The following is a 23,886-nucleotide window of genomic DNA, read 5'->3' as shown; positions in this document are numbered from 1 at the left end:
GTGGGCCACTCCTACACAACTAGCAAATTGTCTCATGTTTATCACAGAATTCTTCCTTCTGTCCTGGGTCAGTTATGTACATCCCTAAGAGGTAGAACTAGGAGTTGCTTAGACTGGAAATCAACAAGATCATGGTTTTACCTTAGACTGGAACATGTGAAAAAGAAGAATGTGGTTAACCTTGGAATTTTTTCCTTGTGCTCCTTCTGTCTGTTGTAACCATCCACATCACCAAGCCTTAGCTATCTGATGCACTGTCAGCATCACTTACAGCAATCTGGTTTTCACCTGGAGTATGTTTGACCTTTTAGCATGGTGACATATAGTACCACAAGGTTGTGATCTGCCGGTGGTGAGACAAAACATGGGACAGTGATTCAAGAGCCAGTTGTTCACTATTCCTCGTGGATTTAGGGTGATGATTTCTGAAGAGATACTGAATTGTTCCACTGCATTTTGACCTAAAGTCAACTAAGAGTTGACAACTTCGGCTAGATTGTGTATCAACCTTTATATTTGCAAACCTAAAAGTAAAATTCAAGTGATGAAAGATTATGAGGCAAGCATAAAATCTGTTCAAATACTTGAAACGTAATCTTCCACATTACTTATACTTCAGCTTTATATCTATGATAGACTGTGTCTTGGGTGTGCCTAGAGTCATCTCTCCTTTTTGTAAGGTCCATTCAAAACTTTTCTCCCTTAAACAGTTAGCAAATATCACAAGTAGCAAAACCAAGTTTGTTGTTGAATTAGTTTGTGACTCTCTGTGTAACCAGGATTCACTTAGAGACCTCTGAAATAGCAGGATCTATGTGCATCATACTGCACAGATGGCATGTTTTCTCTTCCTATGTAAAGGACCATACTTCGTTTTCCAACAGACAGAACATGCACTACCAGGCTCATCAATTTATTGTTGAGATGAAGCAACAAAGATTTATACCGTACCCAGTTTTGTCAAACATTTTTTTTAGATATGGATAGGCAGATGAGAAAAACAAACAGAAACAAGTATGTACCTGTTGGGTAGTGTTCATTCACTGGCCAGCTGTCAACCTGAAGTGTGGCATTGCCACCATTCCTCGTAAAGCGTACCACATGGTATTTGCCATCATTTACAGGTGTGCTTTCCTCTTTAATAGAGATGTCCACTGTGCCAATATTGAAGACTACACCAATCTTCCCTTGCTCCTGAAATGAAAGACAAAAAGAAACAAATGCTTGTAGATCGGTGCTTATTAGAGGAACATGCTTGGCCTATAAATCTCTAGCAGGTAACTGTTGTCGGTAGATGGCACTGAAGAATACAAAGAAGCATCATTTTGAGCATTGTCAGGACACAATTCATTGGCTCTGCTTCAGTGCAAACAATGTGTTTCACACTCCTCTTTACAGCATTCACCTGAACACAGTGACTCATCTCCTGCTTTAAAACATCGCAGGGGACAGGTGAGAAATCAGGCAATAAAAACAAGGAGATATGAATAAATAGTTATTTGAGCAACATCTCTACTGATTAGTAGTTGGCTTGTTCAATTGTCATCTGAAATGCAGCCACAGGCAGCCTGTATCCCAACAGCTTCACAAACAGAATAACAGAACAAAACAAACAGCCCCCACCCCAAAACAAGTAACTGCGGGATCCAGAAGGGGGAATGTAGTTACAAGATGGACAAAATTAGAAGGGAGAAAAATATAATTACCCAACTTTGAATTTGACCACCTGAGGGAAGCTAACTGTTCTTAAACAAAATGGAGAACCCTCCAGACTTTCAAAAGGCAGGAGAAGCTGCAGACTCTTATTTTCCTATGTCACACCCCAAACAGTGCCTTACCAACAGTCAGTCCTCCATAGTGTTTTCCCAAAACTTTCCACCAGTCACTGACTGAAAGGGAAGAGCAGGCAAAGCCAGCTGTACCAGCCATAACACTTCCTCCTGCAGGTCCCCTCATGTAGTTCCAAGTAGTAACTAGATTCAATGACTTTAGGTTGTAAAATACACACCCAGAGTATATTCAGGTTAGATATCCACATTTATTACTACTGATTTAAACAGTACCAGAAATTTCCATCACTGCACAGCATACGCTTAACTAGGATGTATCTTCATGCCCTCAACAAGAGGCACAGTATGCTGGTGTTACCATCTATGAAGGCATATTAGGTGTACTGGGCAGATTCAAATCTGGTGCAGGCAGGCAGAACTAAAATGTGTTGTGTAAGATGCCAATACATTTGCTAGCCATACATACTATAAAATTGGTCTTATCAACTGTTCCAATAGAGAATCAAGGAAGAAGCAACAACAGAGAGTGGATGCCCATCTCATAGCCAAATACAGCCTGTTCAAAACAAAACTGAGGTATACTGAAGCGGGTAAGAGACAATTTTATTACTCCTATTACCCTATATATCTGCTAGTGGACAGAGGACTCCATACTTCAGGGCTGTTACCCTGACTGACTTCACTACATTCATGTTAGAAAATCTCAGCAATAAGAAAGAAACCTCTCCTCTCGTACTTGAGGGCCACCTCCAGTTCCTCTCCTGGAGTTATTCCTGCCTTGTGGTATCAACAGACCTTTTCCTTAAAACCCATGTCTTCCAATTTCTCACAGAGACCTTTCCTGATTCCTGCTTTACCTTACATTTCAGTTTCCTCATACCAAACACTCCTTTTCCCAAGTTCCTCATATCTTAAATACCCTTCATTTTCTGGACTTAATTTTATCCTAACACCATCTCCCCTGTTCTTCAGGCTACAACACTGTTATTAGGAAAGGAAAACAAACAGTCCTGTAGCTGAAGAGGTGATTACAAAAACTGGACTGCGCTTTGACTACTTGAAATCTAGCACTGTAACAGTACACACACTGATATTCTTTCTCTCATTTTATAATAGCAAATTTTAGACTTTGCTAAATGCTTGCTGGATAGCAAGTCTCACATACATTCACACTACTATGCTTTGCATAGGCTTCTCTTCAAGATATCAATAAAACATGGGGTAAGTGGATTACTGCTCCTAGCAGATGCATGAACTCAGATACCATTTGAAAAAAATCAACATTTCTTCTCTTATGCTACCCCAAAAATAAGGGAGTTTTCACTGAACAGAGATTTATTTCACATAAAACCATTGCTGGCACAGCTTTGCCACTTTTTTTTTGACGTAGAAAGTGATCTCCCAACACTGTTTTAGTGAATCTTTTGCTGGCAACCATGTAATTATCCGCATAGTAATTAGCAAAGAACAAGTTATTAATTTTTGCTCAAAGAATGTCTATGACCAATTAACCTGGTTGCTGACTCCAGGTGGCTTTGCAAGGTGCTGCCTTATATTCAGCCTCCCAGATGACCTCTCACACAGCTTTTCAATGGCCATCGATACAGCAATCTTCTTTTACAAACTGTGGCCACTCTGAGAAGAATCCACCTTGGTGAAGGCATAGAGTAACCCAGTAGAATGAAGAGCTGCAGTTTGTCTAGTGGAGCAGATTTCCACTACCACTCCACTAGGTGGAAGGCATTAAGAGATATTCAGCAGAGAAAGCTGTGTACCTTCAAGCCCTACAGACTAAACGAGGCAGAGATAAAAACTTGCAAGTGGGGAAAGGGATGGTGGGAAGTTTAGCTAATTTCCCCTGCAGAAGTAGAAAACATTTCTGATCTCTCCTTCAAGGAAAATGAGACAAAATCTTTTACCATTCCCGTTCCTTAGACTTGAAGGAAAAACCCTATTTAAAGATCTAGTGATAACCCATGGTTAAGAGAGCAAACTGGGAAAGAGATAAGATTCTGGAAGCGGAGGACTGCAAACCACCAGTGGCCTTCGGTCTGCTGAGAAAGGTGGGAAATGAGCAAACGGGCACCCTCCCCATCCTGAGCAGATTGGTACCCTCTCCTACAGCCAAGGAAACAGCTTTTCTCCAAGCTGTGAAACACTTTGTTGCAACTAAGAAGTGCAAAATTTTGTCTAAAAAAAAATTCATGGGCCTGACTGAAGGACTACTCCAGCTCTCTTCAGCCCCTCCTTGGGCAGAGCTCCTGTGACTCTTTAAGAGGAATTTTGCAGAAGCACAACTTTGTGTCAGATTTTGATACCCCTATTTGGACTGAGTAGGAGCTTGCCATGCAAATGGTTCTGTTCCAATTACCAGGATAAAACGCAATATAATACAATACTCTGAAAGGAGGGCTATTGAAGCCAAACTGCACACACAGAATCAAAGATATAGTCTATTCATGATATTTTATATCTCTGGGGCATCAGACACTATGAAAAAAGCAACAATTAGTTTACACATTCCTGGCAGAAGAAAAAAAAAATAAATAAAGCAAAACAGGAAGAAAATCCTACAGCAAATAACAGTGACCATGGAGACAGGGGGTAAATCCAGGATTTATTTTCAAGATCTCTTCAATTCCAGAGTTTCCTACACTACATCACCTCATTAAAAGCAGCTTTTACAAAGATCTACCTTCCTTCTAAACCCAAAAGACAAGCTTTACTGTTAAACTTTAACACTTCATGATGGATGTGCCCTTTCATTCTTTCCCCAATACATTCAGCTAGTAGATTTTCTTTCCACGTTACCAAACATAGGTATTAACTAGACAATAAGTATGTGATAAAGAAAGCTTCACTTCTGAGCCACCATCTGTAATGTTTATTTTGCAGTCAGAGAAAAAAAATAATCCTAACCATACAGCATGGGTAAAGCCAAATACATAGCCACATGGGGTATGCAAGTTACATGCTCCAAAAGGGCTAAAGGGAATTTTAATAGACAGTGTGCATTTTTTCATTTCTGCATCAGAATTCACTGGGCTGCCCCAAAAACTTTCCACGAAAAGGTGACCATTAATTAACTGTTCTGAAACCTCCATATGACATCAAGTGCTGGCATTATAACCTTGGAAAACTGAGAACCATTTTATTTATAAATAATGAAGTGAACTCAGCATTCAATCTGTATTTTACTTCTCCCCTTCTTTATTTAATGCTATTGTGCCAAAAAGGATTTTTAAAGTTCCTCAAGAATTTATCTTTTGCTAATTTGCCTCATAAAAATTGCTGCCCTCAAAAGCCACATTACCTTCTCCTCAGTTACAGTCCCTCTGGAGATAAATTTCTGCCACGATGACTCTAAGACTTCAGGGAAATAATTGTGATCACGTAAGGGAACGGTTGTGGATAAATTATATGAACAAAATAAAGCAAAGTATTAAAAAGTATGTACAAGGCCTCACCTTGCCCTCTCTGTTCTAAACCATGTCCTTTCACAGGCTCCTGCCAGCAGTTTCTTGTTACAGACACTGCTCCCAAAACATTCTGATCGTCATCAAACGATACAGGGGCTAATCTACAGCCTGGATCAGGAGACCGGCAATCTACTGCTTGCCCTTAAGCATTATTTCACTTGGGGCAACTTTTTCTTTTACCTTCTCATGAAACATATTCTTCATCTGTGACAGACAGGTGATAGTCACCTATCTTTCCAAGCTCTACAAGCCCCATAACCCAGGTATAGTTTACTTAAATCCAGCCTTTTCTGTCCTGAGAATGGCTGCAATCCAAGAGGGGCAGGTCATAAGTTCTTTTCAGCTTCTACCTTCCACTTCTCTGAAACCTATTCCTTTCCTCTCAAAGGACCTTGGGAACATTTCTGACATCTGACATTTTTGTAGGTGTGTTTTTTTTCTTTTGTTTCTCCCACCCAGAGAGGACTAGAGCCGGTCTGCATGTAAACTGTCAGGCCTTTGTTTGCGCTGTGCTGCGCCTCTACATTTTGAAGGCATCTGTCTTTCTGTATCAGGTCAGGTGGAATGAAAGTCAAATGGGGGTGGCAGTGGTTTTGTAAGATGGAATGTGTTAGACAGGACGCATACACCAACAGCCAAATGCACTGTGTGCTCTGAAAAGGGATTTACCTTTGGATGGTCTTTTTCGTAATCTAAAATTCAGATCATCCAGACTGAAACTGTACAGCTGTTCCCTGTGTGCAGAAAGCATTTAATTTCAAAAACCAAGTGAGAGAACCCCAGGCAATAGGACAAATCCTACTCTCGGGTGCATCGATACGAATCGATAGCAATTCTGTTGAAGAAACTTGATTCTTACTGATGCAAGTGGAAGCAGAGTTTATACCAGTACTTTTACGTTGTTTTGTTTCTTTTTTTGAAACTAAATATAAAAGAAAAAAAAATAAATTTATAAAACATAACTGAAATCCAACTAGAATCCCAGGACAACTGTGTTTTCTCACACTCGTTTTACTTCATAATTTTTTAATAGTCACTGCTGTGCAGACTGCCTCCTCCTCCTCCCGCCCCAGCTGGTTCCAGCATGACTAGACATCAGCCCAAACCTGGCAGACAATATTCCTAGTTACTGCTTCCTGAAAATCACTGCTGGTTTTGCTGCTCTCATCTGAAAGTGATACAAGACCTTTCAGTAATATGACAAGCCATTTTGCACTGTAGGAAGGTTTTGTAAAGGTCTGGGGTTTTTTCATTTTGTTTTTTCTTTTTTCCCCACAAATGCCACACACATACACTTCGACTCTGCTACCCTCTAAATTCAGGAATATTGCTTTGTTTTCTTATAAACCCAAATACTGCTCTTCCTGGAATAGCTTCCTTCTATTTAGGTTCCTCTGACATATACTCTATGTTTTTAAAAAGAGATTGAACTTTCTCTCCCCCTTTGGAATTCTTTCCGCTTTATTCTTTAAGTCTATCTTTACTTGTTTTCCTTTGGTTTTGGTCTTTTGGTTTTGGTTTTTTTTTTTTCCTTTCTTTTCTTGTCTGGTTGGTTTTTTATTTTTACTTTGCCTCAAACTTGATTCTGGATGTTAGCCGAGCTGTCAGATCACTTACTTTGTGCTTTGGGGGACCTTGCACAAATTAGCAAAAATGCTAAATGTAGCGAGGTATCCAGAAGTCTTGAAGGTAAAGATGTATATTCCACAGAGGACATTCACTAACTACAATGCCAAATCACTTTATGTGAACTTTCACTGTAAACAAAAACTCAGAAAGCTCTTTACTGATTAAGAAGGTAGTAAGAACCAGTTACTGTGCTTAGAGGACCCTTCTGAGCTGCAACTAGAACTAAACGCATGGCTGGACAGGCCTTTCTAGGATATCTATATTGATGAATTTAAGAAGGGAAAGTACTAGAAGTTGTATTCAGCACAGAGTATAAGGCAGTTACTTCTAATCCACTCTGGTCATATTTAATGCCATGTTTAATACCACTGGGTGGTAAGTCTGAAATCAGAATTTGATATACACAGAATTCTAGAGTTGGGTAAAGGGGAAGCTTCCTGGATGAAGCTCTTTGTCCAAATAATGATGGCAGGGAAGGCACGCTCAAGAACCAGTACAGACACTCTGACAAATACAGTAATCAACAAAAGCAGTAAATGTTGTTAATGAAATGACAGGCACTGAAGCTCACTTGACTTGGAAGCTTTTGATCAGGGTTCCAACACTTTACAGTTATCTTGAAACAAGGAAAAAAAAGTTATTAACATGAAAGGAAGTACATAGGCCAGCTAATTTTGGCCGATTCTTAAGAGCTATTACAAGGAGCGGTACATCATTACTTGTTACTTTGTTGTATATCTGTTTATTTGTTACTATGTTGTTGTTATTTTCTAACTGCTTGTTACTGCTTCTTTAAGATGCTGAACCAGATCCACTAAATGCCAGTTACAAACCTTTTTATCAGAGAGAACGATACACACAGAGGACAAAATAAATAGAAATTATTACCCTTCAGAGCCATGGTTTTTAAGAGAAGCAATTCTCACAGATACATAATTTATAAGGCTAAAAAGGACAATTGTTATAATCTAGTCTGCTCTAAAATTTTATACGAGGCCATATATCTTGTCGGAATTGATTCTTTGTTGAACTATAGGATATATTTCATAACAACACTTATTTGTGATTTGAACATTTACAGCTGAGGAAAGAAGCCCCAGCATCATTGCAGTTGCTTCTTTGATGAGATTGGCCTGGTGTTGAACATGGTCAAAAAGGCAAGCAGAATGTCAAGAATTATTAAAAAAAAAAAAAAAAGAAAGGGTGTACAAAAGGAAAATCTCTGTTATAAGCTAATGGTGCACCTTTGACTTTAATTCTTGAACACAGTACACAGATCTGTACAGGCTGTCTCAAAAGAAAAAGAGGAAATACAAAAGGTTCAAAAAAAGTATCAGGCTTGAAATTTTATATATAACACCATAAAAAATAGAGATGATTCAGCACTATTTTTTTTTTATAACTCAAAGAACTACAAATGCGCAGTAAAATAATTTAGTAATAAAGTTTAACCAAAGATTTTGAGTCAGTGCATAACTGAATTGCACAACTTACTGTCATGGGATGTTTCAGATGCTTAAGACACACTCAAAAATAAACAAATTCATGGGAGGAAAATCAATCAAGAGCCACTGAATATAACAACGTGAATATAATCTGCTCAGCAGTTCCTTAAAAGCAGATCACTACCGTTTCTTTTAACTTTTATTTCCTATATTGAAAAACCATCAAGCATCATACTTCTATAAATTACTTGTAAGATGGTGATCAAGTAAAAATTTTCTTTTTTAGGTTTAGAAAGGGTAGTTTAGATCAACATCTGCCAGGGCCAAGCTGCTGTATTTAGTCCTGCCTTGGAGCAAGAAAATTCTAGCACATGTGACTTAAGTTTCAGGTTCATCTTGCTGTGCCTGCAAACCCTCCACCCAGCTTTTCAGAGCACAGGGGAAAAACACCCAGGTCTACGAGTTCCTCACTTGAAAGCAGGTTTTCCAGTTCTTCATTAAATCTTCCCCGTGGCCCCTGAAACTCTTTCAGCTTACTAAATACTTTTTTTTTTTTCAAATGTAAACACTAGAAATCTTTAACTTCAGTTTACAGAAATTACACAACCACTTTGGTTTATATGTTCAAAGACCACATTGTATCTTTTGGCCAGGGTTTTACCAAGGGGACTCATACTGACATTTACTCAGCAGGGCCAATAGTTTTATTCAGGAGTGTCCTCTGGGAGTGTCCCTTGTATTGAAAGATGTCCTCTACTCTCTGTTTTGAGACGCATACCATTATTTAGCTCAAGTAAAGTGAATACCAAATTTCCTTGTGAAGAGCTTACCCAAGCTATCCAAACTGCCCTCCAGTTTTTGCCAGTTGACTGTTTCTGTGGGGCACAAACTATTAGACAGCACTTTTCTAATGGCCCATAATACAAAAAATTGTAGGACAGCAATACATTGCTACTAAAGTATGCCTTATTTTTTCCTGTTCTTGAAACTTTTTTTTGACCAAACACCCTTATAATACCACAGAAATACTGACTTACCAGTGGGATTTGAAATTGCAGTTCCTTTAACAAATTCTTCTCTTGCTTTACTTTTACCTTATCTCCTTCTCTTCCTTCATCTTTGCCTCTTTCAATCTTTGCCTTTTGTCTAATAAAGCTTTCTTTTATAAACAAAACTACCCTGAAGTCAAGACAAGAAAATGGACAAGAAGCTCAGTTCTGTGACAACTCTACCAGGGTCAGGAGTGATTAATTAGGTACAATATCACACATGAGATAAGATTTCTTTTCCACTTTTACTGCTGCTCTGTTGTACCTTGAACAAGCCACTTCTGTTTCTCTTCCTCCATTTTGTCATTTTATACTATGAAGCCACAGGCTTACCACAAAGTATATTTGTATATTATCTACCACAGTGGAGCCCTGGTATCCAGTAGGGCCTCCAGATGCTATTATAATACAAACAATTAATATCAAGCGGAGGCTCCTGATGTACAGTATCATCATTACCATGACCAGGCTTGTACTAAGCTCGCCCTAAACCCATTTCCTCAAAATCTGGGGAACGCTGTGGCACATCTAGTTGCTCTTACTTAAATCTGACACCCGCTGAGCAAAGCCTAGTAATCAGTGATATTCAGTGGTTTTAAAAGGGAGGCTTGCTTCTGTGATATTCAGTGCCTAGGACTGTGTGCCCAATTAAATCTTGTTCTCCCATGACCTAAGACAGCACCAGTACACTGCCAGTCAATTAACAGGTGGTAAAATGTTACAAGAAATACATGCAGGTATGTTTAGGCCACACAATTTGTGGTAAACAATTGTTGTTACACAGCTAGTGAAGCTCCAGCCATGAGGCTGTTAATCCCTCTCATGTAGGGATATCATAATGGAAGTAGAGAAACAGAAATTAGAAGCATGCTGGAAAGGGGCATTTCCTAGGGAAACAGAATGCAAAATGAATTTAGAAAGCGATACCTGTCCATCGGCTCACTAGGAAATACATTATTCAGATGGCTAATTTGTTTCCCCAACTAACAATACACATCATGAAAACCTGCCCTATTAGATTGTGTGAACTCCAACTATAATTAGGATTAAGCATTCTGACAGTGCTTTTTCAAAATATCAAGAATATATCCTTGCAAGTTTTGTAAAATTATACCTTTTAGATATGATTCTGTACTAGGGTAGAAACAGGAACCATCCGGAACGTTGGCTTCTGTTTTTCTAAAGGACTCACCCAATGCATACCATGTACTGCATTTTAAACTCAGAGCATCCCCAAGCACTCCTCCTGCATTACAGAAGCTGGCTGATTAAAAGCATGGCTTTACATTTCTATTCCTAAGTGCTGCTGTGTAACTCACTCCTCAGACAAAAATGTGACCAGCTGCTAAAATTGTCACATCTACTCAATAAAGAAAAGACTGCAGTAGCAAGTCAGATTTTAGTAGGGCACAAGAACAAGCAACTCACTTAAAAGCAGAGATCTTCCAGCAGAAAATATCTCCATCCATCTCACAATGTCTCCCTTAGAGTTTTAATCCAGTGGGTAACATTGCCAACAATTTATGCTGACAGAAGCTAAAGTGGCAGTTACACAAAATACGGCATCAAAGATCTGATACTTACAGGCAGCACAGAATAAACCACGTACCTTAACTACTAGGCTTCCTTATCAAGAGTGTTGGTACAATTGTGAGATGTCTGTGGGCTGAAGGCACAGCATATATCACTCTGTAATAGCAATCAGGGCTGTCTGTCTCAACCCATAACCCGCAGAAAAGTGAGCACTTGTCAGGAAGATGGCATTAAAAAAGGACACTGCTGTCTGACAGGAAAGGTGATCACAAATACCAACTTCCCACCATCCAATTAACCCATGCACAATAGATATAGAAATGCAAAGGCTGAAGAGGCTTTGAATAAAATTAATCTATTTAAACTTGGTTTTGCCTAAAGTCTATTTGTTTGTAAACTCTATTCTACCCTTAATCATAAACGCTGTTACAGGGTTTCAGAGTGTTCCAAAAACGCAAGCCCTAAGCACTATATATCACTATATTTTTGTTTCTCAGTGTGCTTTTTTTATAGAATTCTAATAGAATTTAATGCATCCTGGGTCTATGGACTATATTCCTCTTGAAATCTACATAACAGATTTCATGAGCTGTATATAAAATCAACAGCGTATTTTAAACAAAGCACTAAGTCTTCTTTAGCAGATAAACAAGAGGTTTGAGCTAAGGTTCAATAGGCCTCTCCAATCAGACAAGATAAGAAGGAAAATATGAGTATATGTAAACACAAACAGTGCCTGGATTTGCTCAGAGGTTATTTCTAGCTTTTCAAAGCTTCCTTTTTTTAAACTACAGATTTATTTTTTTAAGCAAGTGTAATGTGGCTTTTGAGATGTGGCTGGACTCCAGCAGAAGGCTTTTCCAATCCTGAATCAGAGGTTTCCTAGGATTTTGAATGGGAATAGAAAATGTAGATTATTATATATGAACAGTACAGCATAGGAAACTTATACTTCTAATGAAATTACCCTAATTACCCCAAATGACAGAGCACTACTTAGTAAGGAACAGTGGAATATTAGTGATGGAAAAAGAGAAGAGAAGTGCTTTTGAACATGCTGCTCACAAAGGAAGCCACCAGTACTGTTTACATGTTGGAAAGCAGCGACAAAGAGAAATGACCTGGAAAATTTTGTAGGAACTAGAAGTAACAGGAACAGAGCAAATAATCAAAAAAGTCCTCTAATTCTTTGGTGAGTACCCTGTCATTGACATCACCTTGACTTTACTGCTACAGAACTTTTCAAGCATTCATGTTTTATGTATGCATAGGACATACTAAATACTAAATAAATTCACATAGAACCCTCCCATTTTCCTTGGCTGTCTTTATATCTAACTCAATGCATGTTTTTCCATGATCCACTGTTGGGGATCTCTGTTTAGTATTTTGTGGTGCCCGTTTCTAGGCCCTTCAACCTGAGCACCACTACCCTCACAGTAGAACTTGGCCCCTCCAATCCCAAAGACATTTTTACATTCATCTTCACCAAAAGCCAAAAGTCTGCTTCTGAGCCTAGTTGGAAACAGCACCTTACACACAGTTTGAATTTTCCTACAGAAAAAAAGATGACAGTTTTACTGAATCAATATGGGCTGCTAGGAAAAAGTTATGACTTGGCTGTTTGTATATTTGTTTTGTGTTGTGGAATTTGCTTACTGTAAAGCTGCTTGGCAAGGAGGTATCAGCCAGAGACCTGTGCCAAGTTTGTATTACGTTGGTTAGATCAGAACTCCTGATGTCAAATTGAAACTTGATTATTGAGAAAGGATGTCATGCAGAAAGCTGAGGCGCTTCCAGGACTATTTTCCGGCACAGTAGATGTGGAAGGAGTAGAAAGTAAGGAGAAGACTAATGTCACAATTTCAGCTTCTGTACCTCTTTCTGATATCGTTTCCTCTCTACCTTCTAGGACAAAAAAAAAAAAAAAAAAAAGAGAGATATGCAACAGGACAACTAATATATCAAAGGAAACTGCTTTCTTGGGACTGTGCTGAGAGCCTAATCCTATTGCAATCCCAGCTGCCCTTGGATGCTGAGGGTCCCCTAGATCCTCTAACACTTTGAAATCAGTGGGAGAGAAACGCAAGTGAATTAAGTATGAGGATGCACTCCTTGACCCAGCTTCCCTCTCCATATGGCCTCATTCACGTTAGCTTCTGAGGGAAGAAGCTATGTATCATCAGGCCTTGAGGAAGAAACAACCCTCTATTCGTAAATCGTTGTAGCTACCATTAGGAGCACCGACGTAAAGATGGCTCAGGGCACAGGAGGTAAGATCAGAACAGAAAGAGACCTCAGGTGTCTACTCCTTGATCGGGAGCAGAGCGTTTGTGAGTAAACTGAAATAGCCAGTAGAATCCAGAGGTACAGGACTGTTCTGATTTAGACTATACTGTTTGTGCTTACGTACCGGATGGAGAAATTTTCTTGCCTTTGTCCAGCACTTTGTGACTTGGCAACACTCAGTAAATATTACTTAAGTACAGGAACAGAGTTCCTCTCCTCATTCATTATTTTGTCAGCATGCTGTTGAAGTTAATAGGTCAAACCCTGACATTTGTACTCAGGAGAAAGCCCTACAGAAGACCCAGATCTGAAAAAGGATTTAGCTTGATACTGTATGTTCAGTACAAAATATCATAGCCTTTAGAAATGAAATTTTAAAGAAATGCCATTTAGTTTAGGGAAATAAGAGCAAAATGTGCCTTATCTCATCTTTTTGCAATGATATGAAGTTGGTCCCAAATCCCAAGCCTTTCTCCTTCCTACACAGTGTACCCACCTGAGTAGCTCATTGGGAGAGTCGATTAAATTGTAACAGGTTGATTGTGTGAAATACAAACTGAAGGAGAGATGAGGGTGATGGATGTCTGTGGCCAGCTATTACAGCTGTTGTCTGTGGCTGTTCTTCATGCAGATGGAGGACAGTATTGGCAGCATATGGCATGGGAGTTTGGGCTTGGAAGACGGATACAGCAGACCGCTGATAAAAGGAATTAAAACCAAAGCAGCATGGTGGCTAGCAAGCCAGTTTGACAGATTGAACTCTTGACAGCCTTCCTAGTTTCTGCACCTCTATACCTTACCCATATCTCTAGGATCCCACCTCCATTCCTACCTCTCACATTTACCTCTGCCTGCAAAGGAGTCAGGAAACCTTAGCTGGAAAGGGGCTAAATCCCATAGCCATTATGGTAGATGAATCCAGGCGTCAGTCAGTCAGTGAGGCTGGCCTGGGCAAAAGTCTCATAAAACACACTGAATAGTGCTTGTTCCTTTAAAACCTTACCATAGCCCGGATAACTAAGTGCTTAAAAAATGGTCATTTGGGCACTTTAGTTGGTGGGATACACAGAAGCATAAGGTGATGGAGGCCAGCACCTGTCCCTAGAGCGAGACTCCCAACTACAGCTTCAATGGTAAGGCACACAGGAGCATGGCATCCCAGGTTTTAGAGAATAACCCTGTACATCACAGAGACACGCTGCCACTGAGGCCAAGATCTTAATCTCTCACACTAGCAGTGACCTAAGTTCATGTAGGGTTGAAGTTTATTGCCATTTGTTTTTCTCCTGAACAGTTTTAACACTAATACTGGATCACCTTTCTTCTCACATGGCTCTCCTTCTTGTCCTATCAAAGTTTAAGCTTGTTTCTTCTCCCAGCAGATTTCCTGTTCCATTCCTCTCAGCATCTTTAATCATCTTCATTTGAGAAGACACAAACTGCACTGTAACAGGAAGGGGCTTCTCTGGAGTCTGGTAAAAATCTCACAATGATTTCACCAGATGCTTTGTGATATATTTCCTGAGTGTTTACAGTAAAAGAGGAGAAGATGGTTTTAGTTGACCCTCTTGATAAGCAAATATTGACTAGATCATTAAAATTACCTGCTTTCTCAACCTTACTGATGGTCCTGTCTACGTCCATGGATGAAAGCGTAGAGTCAGTAGCCCCATCCTTTCAATGCCTCTTCTATGCCTATGCTACGGACAGACTATGGCCTTCAAGAACTTTTTAAAGGGCAACTACCAGCCAGCTCAATAGAAACTTTAATGCTGCCAATTTAAAAATTAAGACATGAGCAATTATATAATAGTGAAAACAGAGCCATTTGCCTCTTAGAGCACTGGCTTTCAGAGACAAAGAAATGGACTTGACGAAAATACACATCTCCAGGATCCAAAAGATGATTCTGTCAATCAGTGTACAATGGTAGTGATGCAGCCTTCTCAGGCTACAGTATAAGGAAAGCTATACCAACAAAACAAAGCAAACACAGTACATGTATGGATGTGGGAGAACTTCAGAAAAAGAAAATAAGGAATGTTTGCATGGATTTCCTGAGTTTATAGTTATCTTGTGTTCTAGTTCTTCCATATTACAGCAATTAAGAGACCAGAAAAGGAGAAAATGCAACAAAATAGGATGTGTCTGCTTTTTAACACATTCCTGTTCATTTCTGTGGAATCTGTCCTCATATTGCTTTGTAACTCACTGTAATATTAGCAATTAAAGACTCTCCTTCAGAAAATGGATACAATTTTTTGGGAATGAGTAGTTTATGCTGATCCACCAAACATTAGCCATCCTCTTCTACCAAAGGAGAACGCAGTATGTGATATAAGTGAAAGAAGCTCCAGGCAATTCAAGTAACACCAGCCTGGATGCAGGGATAACCTATACTATAGCTTTAAGGCTGGATAAACCAAGCAGATTGCGGTTGGGTATCATGATACGTGATGGTCTTTTTTCACAATGGAACACAAGTTAACCTAATTACAGTCTCCCTAAATAGATGGGTACAAGTGACAGCCTGAATGCACAGCAAAATCCTACATCAGGGCTCTGAAAGTTTCAGAAGGATTTGAGCAGCTTCTCATCATTAAGCCTCACACGCTAACAAGAGAACTGTCCCAGTGCATGAAAGAAGAACATTGGTGAATGGCCAGAATACCTCAGGAAGGACAACATCTGGTTCAACATTTCAGTTTTGTTTTGAAAAAAAAGAAATCAAAGATTTCAAAGAAAACATATTATACCAGATTTTAAACTTTTCAGAATTTCTGTAGAAAAATGAAAAATTAATTAAAAATTTACAGTGGTTTTATTTAATTACCCATATTTTGTTAGAACATTTGAGTCTCTGGACATATTACTTATGATTCTACTTGGTCTTTATGTTCATCCTCCCCTTTCCTTTGAAGAAAAAGGAAGCAGAAAAGATGACAAAATGAGATAAAGCAGAAATGTTCTTACAATTTATAACCCTAAACTTCAGATATTTTATCTGAAGACACAACTTTCTAAAACAGCAACAAAAGTTGGTTTCAGTGGACAGCGTTCAAACTCTAAAAATATGTCCAGCTAAAAAATGATCTTATTATGTTTGTTTATTTATTTATACCTTTCCTTCACAATGAAATATGTGGGTTTCTCAAATTGGTATTACAATGCAGAGCCATAACTACTTTGAACTGGTAACTAGTTGGTTCTGCTATTGTATTAAAAAACCTCGACGTCATTATCATCTTTTTTAGTATACAGTATTTACTCAGTGCAGTCATGGCTATTGCTAAAAAGGTTGGCCTCTCTTAATCTCCCTGCCAAACTTTGGGCAGCGTTATCTCAAGAGACCAATAAGAAGAATTACTATCACAAGAGATAACATTGCTGTCCTTCTAATAAGGACTCTTCCTGACATTGAAGCATGTGCTACGCAGTGGCAAGGGTAAGTTTGTTGGGTATGTTTTATTCTGGAGTTTGTCAAACTCATTGGTAGCTCAAATAAAGAGTGCCCGAAAGACAGAGCCTGCCCATACTCTAAATGGGATATTAACTCTTCATAGGTTTTTCAGTCAGTTTCATAAAGTTGTTTTCTGCTAGAATGCAACAATTTTGTCTGCCATAACTACAGCAATGGAATAGGAGAAAAATATTTTAAAATAATTTCTTCAAAGTTATTTGAATCTTACAGTGTTTTGGGGCTTTTGAAAATGCACTTACCAATTCACTTTTACCATGACGTGCTTTTTTTTCCTTTGAAGTGACTGAATCTTGGATTTTTTGGGGGGTTATTTTCTTTTTATTATTGCACGTTAAGCACTTAAAGATGCCACCCTAATGTAGTAAGCTCAGTATCACAGTCAGTGGTCAACAGCTCTGCAACCTTCAAGGTGGTATTGGATGCATGTACTTCCCCCAGCCTTCAGAGCTACGTTTCTTTCTTTGTAAAACTAGGTAGGCGACTTCAAGAAGAAAAGGGAACGTGAAAGTCTTGACCTCTTTTCTAGCAAACACTCCACCAACAGAATGATCTGAAATGGGAAGGAAGCATGAAAGAGGCTTTATTGTTTTTGTGAGAGAGGTTAATAGCAATAGCCGCATTGAAGAAAGAAAAAGAAAAATTGATGAGGGAATCAAAAAACCAGCAGGTGTGTCTTGATCTGGATCAAAGTAATAAAGAGGAAGGTGTGCCAAGTGTCTCCTTGTGAGGTGCCAAGTGTTTCCTATTTTTCTGGATAATTTTGTAGACATGCAAGATATAATAATTAATTAGTCGGTGCTTTTTTTTTGGTTGGTTGGTTTATTTTTAAATATCAACTGTATGCAATAAACAGCAATGAAAATTCCCTACATGCCATCCTCACCAACCGATGAACCTTCTGAGAGGACTTGTGCGAAAAGGAGTGGGATTCATTCTCTTTTCAGGCTTTCAGGACAGATGCCTAGAGAGGAGCTCTAAATTATTCTTGGTGTGTACTAAAACCAGATATTTTTTGAAGATTTGCAATTTCCCAGCCATTATCAACTGGGCTGAGACTCTAACTCATCTGCTGGAGACTACCAAACAGCTACAAAAGAACTGGGATTTTCCTTTATTACCTGTGTGGATTGAGTTCAACTGCTAACTAGAAAGGAAGGGCATTGTTTAATCCTGGCAACACTCCTTCGACTTCAGCGATGTTTATCTAGAAACAGATTTGGCTTGAAAACTGTTGCTTTAAATTGATCCTCTGAGTCTTCTTAACCCTGTTAGCAGTAGAGGATTTGGTATACTGCATTATTTTCTGAGATTTACCTGTGGTTTATTTGCAAAAGCCACATTTCTATCATTGTATTGACACACAAATGGAACCTGCACTTAACCCTGCCACATTTTCTAACTGAACACAAATCAAAGATTTCCACTCTTTGTTGTCAAAAAGATGAACTATTTTCTGTCCAACTAAAACACAGCCCTAGTATATCCAGATCAGTCACTTTCCAGAAATGATGTAAGCCACAATATCAGGTCCTGATCACTAACTTCTCGGAGCATTTCCCTCTTTTTACTATGGGTTTATGTGTACTTTTCTTGCTCTGACAATCAATTTTGAGAAAAACATTCTGTAGTTCCATTGGCGTATGTCACTTTGTCTTTTAGGGCTTTACTCTGAGTAAGTTATAGCAGAGCATACTGCTTTTTGTCTTGTACACTAGGGTTGGTACAATGATCTGGAATTTCTCCTTCCTGAAGAGCCTCTCATAAAGCTATGAAAAGGAAAAATGGGGGAAATAAAGGAGGAGGCAGACCCACAAAAGCATCAGCACCATGTACCTAAATACTATTGCTAGCACAGATCAGTGCCCCTACTGGGTGTCGGAGATAGCTGAAAAAGAGAACAGATGCAATGACTCATGCTACTAAAGGTACGGCGCTTGTGATCAGAGCCAAGTTTCCAGGATTGTTAGATCAGCAACTTTCTCGAGTATCAAATTAAATATGTTTTAAATGGTATTTCAAAGTTACAGTTGGTTACATTTGGGCATGCTGACCTTAACAATGTCATGTTAAATATTTTCTTTTTAATTAAGGTAATAGCTAAGTTCTAAGGATGAGTATTGTTTTTCACTTCATTAATTTTACTGTTAAGTGGAAAATAAGATATTGAAACAGACCAGCAAGGCAGAATGACAGAAAGGTCCTTTCAGTTGTAACCATCACCACAATACTCATGGGTCCAGCCCCACCAGCTTTGAATGCTAGGCAGGCTGTGTGCATGGGAGCCCCCATCTCAGAACTGCTCAGCACCCACAGTTCCAACCACAGCTCAAAGGACTGATGGGCGCACACCCAGTCTGACACAGCATAGTCGGATTCCGTGGTCTCCACAGGTAAACCTTTTTTTGTAGCAGAAGAATGGCAGTTCTGAGAGCTCCCTGTCTGTTGGCTGCAGGACTGTTAACACTGAATACTCGCCCAGCAGGATGAAAGGAAAAATTACCTATGCCAACAACAAATTAGGCAGTGCAGACAATGATCAACATTGCTTACCGAAGTTTAACCAGATTGTGACATGATACAACGCTGCTATCAGGTAACACAATCCTACAGTTTCAAGGAATGACAATTTTAATTAGGAACTAAAATGAGTAGAGCTATACAGAGACTTTTATAATAGGAAAGTCTCAAAAAACTTAAAATACTTCAATCTGGGAAAGTTTAAAATGGGAAAGAAAATGAGAGATAAACAAAATAATTTATAAAACTGAGAAGGTAAGTCAAGCACCGGTAGCACATCGCTGTCTTCTACTCGCTAGGCAAAGGGGGACAACTGGAGGAGCGTTTACTCCAGCAACTGCAAAAGAGTAAGTCATCTGTTTTTGTGAAGGGAATCACGGTTTAATAAATTAACTGGAGAGCTGCAGGTCAAAAGATCTCAGTCCTACCCCTTATGCTGAAAGGGACTCGCTGTGTAACTTGCAGGAAGCATGAGAGCATTTTTGCCCCAATTTTTTTTCTCTTTAAAATGAAAACGACGATGTTTTTGTTAAATAATTGCAGACTGCTCAGAAATCCCAGAGAAGTCTAGACAACTGCAAACTTCATCCAAGAATTGTTTGACCTCTTACTGAAATGTTTGCAGATTTGTTTGCAGGCCAAACAGTTTCTGATAGCAGGGTAGCTTGTTTCGCCGCTCAGTCCACCCATCCTGCCTGCAGCTGTTCTCAGGGGACACATATAATCATCACATTTGTCGCGATGGCAATGGTGATAATGATACCGTGTGCACTAATGAAAGCAAAGTACACATTTCACTTTCTGCGAGGGTTGGTGCTTGGGCAACACTGCCTGCCAGCTGTCTCTGTCCGCAGCACAACCTGTAATTTAGTTAACAAAATGAGCCATTTCAGAGATCAATCACTATCCTGCCTGTCTTTATCCATTTACTGTTGCTGCCTGTGATAAACACAGTAGGGCTGACAAACAAGGTCTTTTCGGGTGGAAAGGATGGAAAAATAAACGCAGAAAAAATACAACTCTTGTGCAATCTGATCTGCCTATTCAGAGCTCTTTACCATAGTGCTGGAACTTGTGCTTCTTCTCCTCTAAAGTTAAGCAAAAGCATCTTAGACATACAATTTATTCTTGAATTTGCATCTTGATAGTTTTACAGTGGTTTTGTGTGGTTTCTGACCAGAAATTCTCACTGAAAAGCTGATTCCACTTTACATCCATCCTATGTTTTCAGATTTAGATGGATGCTATGGTTCAGTTAGTTTTCTAGACAGATCAGCTTTTAGGGGTCAAACAGCCTCAGTGGGCACAAAGAAACGTTTGACACTATTGATGTTTCACCTCCAATTTACATGAAAGTTGAGGAAGGAAGTCAGAACCTTTCATTGATTTAACTTTTCCCTTCGTTGGTGAAATAGGTATACCCAGATCCCTTTCCTAATCAGTAGTGGGAACACTGCTCACAGTTCAATATTAGTCAAGTGCAGAGTGCAATTTTGAACATAAATCACTCCACATCATGGTCTACAACTTCAAGTTCTCACTCAAATTTCCCTCAGCATTTGGTGAGCGTTTGGTATTGTATCCTCCCTTAATTCAGTTTCCATTTATTCCACTCCCGTGCTTCCTTCAACCAAAGAGAACTTGGATTTGCACATCACAAGGAGGAAGTGGGAAGGAAGGTCTAGTTTAGCCTTGAGGGCTTCACAGCACCAGCAGAAGAGCTCTAATTCATTTCTGGAGAAGCTACTCAAGTCTCCCACTGTCGCTGCTTGCTGAGGGACACACACACCTCCTGCTCTCTGAATGCAATCAACTTAGGTTCAGATAACGCTGATTTTAAACCTCTGCAGTCATAACCTAATCACAAGGATTTCCCTCGTTAGATTTGTTCCTGAAAATGGCAACTTGGAAAGAAAATTTAACAATCTTCAGTCTACGGTTCATAGAGAAGTACTGCACTGGAGCATAAAGGGTGGAAAAGGCATGTTATCAGGCCTGGCTTTTCCCTATTCATACAACAAGAGTAATCATATACTACCATCTCATGGGAGTGTTGTGCATCTTACTCTGCAAATAATTGCAAAGAGCTGTGACATCTACTGAAAGATACATTGATGGTTAAAATATATTTTCTCAGATGTCCTGGTTTGAGCCCCTTCTAACTGACAGGACATCAGAATAAAATGCAAATCGTGATGTTACTAAAAACAGTTACTTATGTACTTAATTGTTAAAAGCAAAGTTGATTTGCTAGCAAAATTATGCAACCTTTCATACAATATCCTACAGAGTACAGTCACTACAGTACTGGAAGGGAACATATACTACCTCTTTTTTTCTGTTTTTTTCTCTTCTTTTTTTTTTTTTTTTTTTTTTTTTTTGAGGATATACATGATTCTCCTGAGAATTAGGTGCCTGCAAACCTTAGTTCATTATCAGGCAATGTAACAGAAATAATTGTCATAGATTATTAAAATATGTTAATATAAACCAAATAGTCTTTCTATAAGTAATCAAATATACTAGGATTCTTTCGATCTACAAAGACATAACAAAACACCAGATAAAAGAAAACAGGTGTCAGCCAGAATTTCAAAGGACCTTTTTAAAAAGCACTCTACCAAAAGACACTATAAAAATCATAATAGGAGAAAAAGTGCTGTAAAGAATTAGAAACTGATAAAAAAGACAGTAAACAGAAAGTAGCAAAAAAATCCTTAGTTTTTTTTTCAATATGACAAAGAAAACAATGGAGAAGTTCTGCTTAAGGAGCCCTGTCTCACATAATTGTCAGTGCTGTGGAAAAGAAGGTAAATAACAAAGAAACAAATCTGCAGCTGGCACAAAATTATTTAAGTTATTTCTTAGTAGGAGCTCTATGACAATGGTCTACACAATGGCAAATTAAATTTACTGTTGACAGATGCAAAGAAATGCATGCCGAAAATAACTAATAACTGCATATATGCTGCTGAGTTCCAAATTAACTGAAAACACCAAGGAAAAAGGCCCCTGTGTGTATCTCAACCTGTCAAGGTCTAAACATGAGGTACAACATGGGACAAAGATCTTAAATGAGGGACACAGCAAAACCACTCAGGCAGAAAACTTGAAATACTCTGGGATTTATTGTGGATAGCTTTTTTTTTTTTTTATGAAAACTCTGTTGTTCCCTATTTCTGATATAAGCAAGTTTTGACATTAAAATTTGGCAGACACTGAACTACAGCATAACATAAGTTAATCTGGCACAAAAAAAAGTTATTTTCCTTAAAGGGACATGAGGAAGCCACTGTAGCATCATCCACTCTGGATCCCACAACATGTCCAGATGGATCCTGCTTAGATGAACCCCTGGTCTGCAGAATAATAATCATGTCTATGGTATTGCAATGCAATCCAGTTTTGCCCTTGATAGTACTTTGTCAAGATGTACATAGGCAAGGTGCATATTCAACTTCCTTTCATTTTTTTTATTTGATTACAAAGGAGTCATTACTCAGACTCAACTCTTAGATTTTCTCTGATGGATGGATAATTCACGTCAAAACGAACCAAAGCCATGCACAGCCTTACATCAGTGCTGGAAAGATGCTCAAAGCTCAGGCAAAGTGTGTTTGTTTCTCAGGGGTTCCCATTCCAGGCTCGGCAAAAGAACACCCTGCTTGGCTTTGTGGGCGATGAAAACAATGGAGGCAGTATTCACATTGCATTAAGTGTTTTGTAACAACTTGTGAAGCAGAGAATATGATCCGTCAGAGGGATGAAGCATGTAGGAGGAACAAAAAACCTTCTAAAGATTTTGCCAGCATATCGATGGGTTAAATATGTAAGATGTAAGAAGCAGAAAAAGCATTTAAGGAATGGAAGCTACAAAAAAAGACTCCTCCCCTGACCCTGAGAGCTCCCTACTGACATAATTAGACTGAAAAACAAACCACACGGACAGTTAGGGCAGCAAACTCACTTTGGGATGTGATCTAGTTTAAGTAGACATGAGGCTGCTCAGAACTAAGGTAGAAGAGAGAAAGGCAAAGGAGCTCCTGTTTTTTCCTCGCCTTGCCCTTGTTACAAGCTTTTGTACTTGTGCAAATGTCATGAATTTAAACATTTATTCCTTACCAGAGCAGGATCATTACATTTCTATCTGCCCCTGCCGGGATAAAAATAAGGGCAAGGTGTCACAGGCAGGGGTGATCTCAGTGTGCAAAAAGAAGGAGTATTATTAACACGAAGTACCGAGTCACACACATCCCTCTTGGTCCTGCACACTGTGAGAAGACATAAAATTCAGAGATCAGAAAGAATGAATGAAAAGGAATGAAAGAAAGAATCAATAAAATAATAAACATCCTTTCTTCACAGCAGTAGCCATCTTCAGGTTCTTTTTAATAGGGGGAGAGGATAAAAAGGCCACATTAAGTGTCCCTAATCTGACCTCTGTATCTACTGATACACATACACAACCCAGGCCTGTTGGGAATGACCATGTGTTTGGATGTCCTTTACTGATCTATGTCCCCATCAACAGGATGCACCAATCTAACCATTTGCACAGCTTAAATAAAAAAAACAACCTGATGAAATTAGGATATGAAGAAATAGGCTTGGCAGACAGAATGGCTGTGGATGAGTTTAGTGGAATGGGTAAGAAAGAAATAGGACATTTGACGT

At 39.0% G+C, this 23,886-nt stretch overlaps 1 protein-coding gene across 27 annotated transcripts in view; it reads right to left on the bottom strand.

Annotated features, from left to right (window-relative positions):
* The window catches only part of NRXN3 (neurexin 3), a 942,294-nt gene that overhangs the window by 132,579 nt on the left and 785,829 nt on the right, over positions 1-23,886 (bottom strand). For all 27 annotated transcript variants that reach the window (XM_074149382.1, XM_074149385.1, XM_074149386.1 and 24 more), the window contains one exon: positions 1,023-1,194. In XM_074149382.1, coding sequence (XP_074005483.1) covers positions 1,023-1,194 — 172 coding nt within the window. The remainder of the gene's footprint in view (positions 1-1,022; positions 1,195-23,886) is intronic.

The sequence above is a fragment of the Numenius arquata genome, chromosome 6 (assembly GCF_964106895.1).
Source record: "Numenius arquata chromosome 6, bNumArq3.hap1.1, whole genome shotgun sequence".
NCBI classification, from domain to species: domain Eukaryota; kingdom Metazoa; phylum Chordata; class Aves; order Charadriiformes; family Scolopacidae; genus Numenius; species Numenius arquata.
The sequence above is the reverse complement of the archived record's forward strand: the minus strand, read 5'-3'. Positions and strand labels throughout refer to the sequence as shown.